This window comes from Penaeus vannamei, chromosome 31 (assembly GCF_042767895.1).
Source record: "Penaeus vannamei isolate JL-2024 chromosome 31, ASM4276789v1, whole genome shotgun sequence".
NCBI lineage: Eukaryota > Metazoa > Arthropoda > Malacostraca > Decapoda > Penaeidae > Penaeus > Penaeus vannamei.
The window spans coordinates 23,077,575-23,081,960 of record NC_091579.1 but is presented as its reverse complement, the minus strand read 5'-3'; the positions used below and the strand labels follow the sequence as shown (position 1 = coordinate 23,081,960).

Here is a 4,386-nt window from a genome sequence, read left to right as displayed (position 1 = left end):
TAGACACCACATACTAACATACAACCGCCTCTACACATCAACATAAATGAAACAAGGCCTTTATCAAACATCTTCAGACCGCAACCAATAGGTATATAAACAATTATTTCAACTATAAAACACAGGTAAATAGTATTGAAAACAGCGATTCTTGTGGTGAATGTGAAGTGAGCTGAAATTTTATTGTCTCATAATGATATATAGAACAAACAACAGACGATTTACAACAACATGGTCCATTACAACAATGCAGTGATCCCCAGGTCTTGTATAATACAGACTCAGTTGTTGTTGTTTTCTCAAAAGCATACATGTTGCTTTTATTAGGAAAGTACATATCACACACACACACACACACACACACACACACACATATATATATATATATATATATATATATATATATATATATATATATATATATATATATATATATATATGTATGTATGTATGTATGCATATATATATATATATATATATATATATATATATATATATATATATATGTATGTATGTATGTATGCATATATATATGTATATATGTATGTATGCATATATATATATATATATATTGTATATATATACATATATATACATATATATATATATATATATATATATATATATATATATATATATATATATATATATATATATATATATATATATATATATATATATATATGTGTGTGTGTGTGTGTGTGTGTGTGTGTGTGTGTGCTATGTATTTTTCTAATAAAAGCCACGTATGCGTTTGAAAATAAAACAAAACATATATATATATATATATATATATATATATATATATATATATATATATATATATAACACAAATACACCCACACACACAAATAGAGGGAGAGAAAGAGAGATAGATAGAAATAGAGAAAGGAAGAAAAAGAAAGAAAGAGAGATAGAAAGAAAGGATGGTGTCTGAAGACGAAGTGGCGAAGAAGCGTTGACACTTCGTCTTCGTCGTCTCTATCTCTATCTGTTTCTCTCTATCTCTTCCTCTCTTTCTCCCTCTTTCTCTCTCTGTCTGTCTGTCTCTCTCTCTCTCTCTCTCTCTCTCTCTCTCTCTCTCTCTCTCTCTCTCTCTCTCTCTCTCTCTCTCTCTCTCTCTCTCTCACACACATATCTTTCAAATCTCTCCTTTCTCTCTCTCTCTCTCTCATAAGGAGGTTTCTTTATCTCTCTGTCCATTTTCTCTATATTTTTTCTCACTTTCTCTTTCTCGTTTTGTTCTTCTCTATATCTTCCCTCCTTTCGTTGTCTATATACATCTTTTCCCTCTACAACATGGCCTATTATTTCGCCTTTTCTCTCTATAGGTTATCATTTGTCTATAGGTTTGGTAACAACCAACCAAACCAAAGCTTGGGCGTCCTCCTCGTTGATCATTATTATTATAGTTATCAATCATTATTATTACTTTCCCTTTGTCTCTCTGTCTCTCCTCCCTCTGCCTCTGTTTCCTTTTCTGACGTTTCTGTCTCTGTCTCTATTTTTCATGGACTGATGTCAGTGATGCCAGAGGGAGATGTAGTGGGTAGGGGAGTAGGGAGATTGGGAGGAGAACATGAGACGTCAGAGGGAGAGGATGCAGGTAGTGGGGGAGTGGGAGAACATGAGATGTCAGAGGCATTCGCATCTACAGTGATGTCAGAATGCCTCTGTCGTCTCTCCCTCTGCCTCTATCTCCTTTTCTGTTATCTCTGTCTCTGCCTCTGTCTTTGTTTTTCATGGACAGAGATGTCAGTGATGCCAGATGGAGAAGATGTAGCGGGTGGGGGGTAGGGGAGTGGGGAGATAGGGAGGAGAACATGAGGAGGATGACTTGGCCTCCAGCTCGTCCTCCCGACGTGCGGCAGCAGCCAGCTGGTCCTTCAGGCCGGCGGACTTGGTCTCCAGCTCGTCCTCCCGACGTGCAACAGCAGCCAGCTGGTCCTTGAGGCCGTCGGACTTGGCCTCCAGCTCGTCCTCCCGACGTGCGGCAGCAGCCAGCTGGTCCTTGAGACCGTCGGACTTGGTCTCCAGCTCGTGCTCCGGACGTGCGGCAGCAGCCAGCTGGTCCTTGAGGCCGGCGGACTTGGTCTCCAGCTCGTGCTCCCGACGTGCGGCAGCAGCCAGCTGGTCCTTGAGGCCGTCGGACTTGGCCTCCAGCTCGTGCTCCCGACGTGCAGCAGCAGTCAGCTGGTCCTTGAGGACGTCGGACTTGGCCTACAGCTCGTGCTCCCGACGTGCAGCAGCAGCCAGCTGGTCCTTGAGGCCGTCGGACTTGGCCTCCAGCTCGTCCTCCCGACGTGCGGCAGCAGCCAGCTGGTCTTTGAGGCCGTCGGACTTGGCCTCCAGCTCGTCCTCCCGACGTGCAGCAGCAGTCAGCTGGTCCTTGAGGACGTCGGACTTGGCCTCCAGATCGTCCTCCCGACGTGCAGCAGCAGCCAGCTGGTCCTTGAGGCCGTCGGACTTGGCCTCCAGCTCGTGCTCCCGACGTGCAGCAGCAGCCAGCTGGTCCTTGAGGTCGTCGGACTTGGCCTCCATCTCGTCCTCCCGACGTGCAGCAGCAGCCAGCTGGTCTTTGAGGCCGTCGGACTTGGTCTCCAGCTCGTCCTCCCGACGTGCGGCAGCAGCCAGCTGGTCCTTGAGGCCGTCGGACTTGGCCTCCAGCTCGTGCTCCCGACGTGCAGCAGCAGCCAGCTGGTCCTTGAGGCCGTCGGACTTGGCCTCCAGCTCGTCCTCCCGACGTGCAGCAGCAGCCAGCTGGTCCTTGAGGCCGTCGGACTTGGCCTCCAGCTCGTCCTCCCGACGTGCGGCAGCAGCCAGCTGGTCCTTCAGCCCATCGGACTTGGCCTCCAGCTCGTGCTCCCGACGTGCAGCAGCAGCCAGCTGGTCCTTGAGGCCGTCGGACTTGGCCTCCAGCTCGTGCTCCCGACGTGCAGCAGCAGCAAGCTGGTCCTTGAGACCGTCGGACTTGGCCTCCAGCTCGTCCTCCCGACGTGCGGCAGCAGCCAGCTGGTCCTTGAGGCCGTCGGACTTGGCCTCCAGCTCGTGCTCCCGACGTGCGGAAGCAGCCAGCTGGTCCTTGAGGACGTCGGACTTGGCCTCCAGCTCGTGCTCCCGACGTGCAGCAGCAGCCAGCTGGTCCTTCAGGCCGTCGGACTTGGCCTCCAGCTCGTCCTCCCGACGTGCGGCAGCAGCCAGCTGGTCTTTGAGGCCGTCGGACTTGGCCTCCAGCTCGTGCTCCCGACGTGCAGCAGCAGCCAGCTGGTCCTTGAGGCCGTCGGACTTGGCCTCCAGCTCGTCCTCCCGACGTGCAGCAGCAGCCAGCTGGTCTTTGAGGCCGTCTGACTTGGCCTCCAGCTCGTCCTCCCGACGTGCAGCAGCAGCCAGCTGGTCTTTGAGGCCGTCGGACTTGGCCTCCAGCTCGTGCTCCCGACGTGCAGCAGCAGCCAGCTGGTCTTTGAGGCCGTCGGACTTGGCCTCCAGCTCGTCCTCCCGACGTGCAGCAGCAGCCAGCTGGTCCTTGAGGCCGTCGGACTTGGCCTACAGCTCGTGCTCCCGACGTGCGGCAGCAGCCAGCTGGTCCCTCAGGCCATCGGACTTGGCCTCCAGCTCGTGCTCCCGACGTGCGGCAGCTGCCTTCATCTTCGCCTTCAGCGCTGAGAAGGTAAAATAAGATAATGAACATAAAGCAATAGTTATTGAAATCCCCAGAGAAAGCATGACCTTATTGCTTTTACTCTTCTTCATTAGTTTTTCCAGATTATGATTTTTTCCTCTATTAGAATTGGCCTGGGGCAGTTCGCCGTAGAGGTTGGGCACGTACCACGGCTGCTATTCATATGGACATGGGATAAGCAGATCGGGTGGTGGGCGGCTGAAGGGAATCTATTTCAGCTCCCATGAGAGATTTTTAATTTTCTGTTCTTAAAAGGCGAGCATCGATTTTTTTTTTTTTTCTGCATAATAAATGGAACTGAAAAAATGGCACCGAAGGTAATTATCATTATGATTTTTTTCATTAATAAAAATCCTTAGTCTGTGTTCCACATAAACATTAGTAAAGAGGTTATGTACATATGAATAATATCATATTAGGTACATATATGTACCTATGTACCTAATCTGAATATGTGCCTATCTCTACTAATATGCAAACCTCAGACCATAAATGTTCACTCGCGTCCGAGCCTTGATCAGCGGGCGGTGACCCCGCCCAGGTCGGCGCCCCCCTCGCGAGCGTTCTGCAGGTGAGTGAAGATCTCGTACGACTTCCGGGTCGATGTCGCAGCGCAAGAACGTTTCATAAATAATAGTCTACCAGCAATTGCATACTATCTGCCAGTCATCATCAATACAACCATAGTCACCAGTGTTATCAATCAT

General features: G+C 49.0%; 1 protein-coding gene across 1 annotated transcript; it reads right to left on the bottom strand.

Annotated features, from left to right (window-relative positions):
• Positions 1 to 1,755: 1,755 nt before the first annotated feature.
• On the bottom strand, positions 1,756 to 4,386 carry LOC138867667 (uncharacterized). Its single transcript, XM_070144191.1, has 4 exons — positions 4,336 to 4,386; positions 3,568 to 3,834; positions 2,245 to 3,522; positions 1,756 to 2,199 (listed from the first exon to the last, which is right to left on the bottom strand). The coding sequence occupies exons 1-4, from the start codon at positions 4,384 to 4,386 to the stop codon at positions 1,756 to 1,758; spliced, it is 2,040 nt and encodes a 679-aa protein (XP_070000292.1).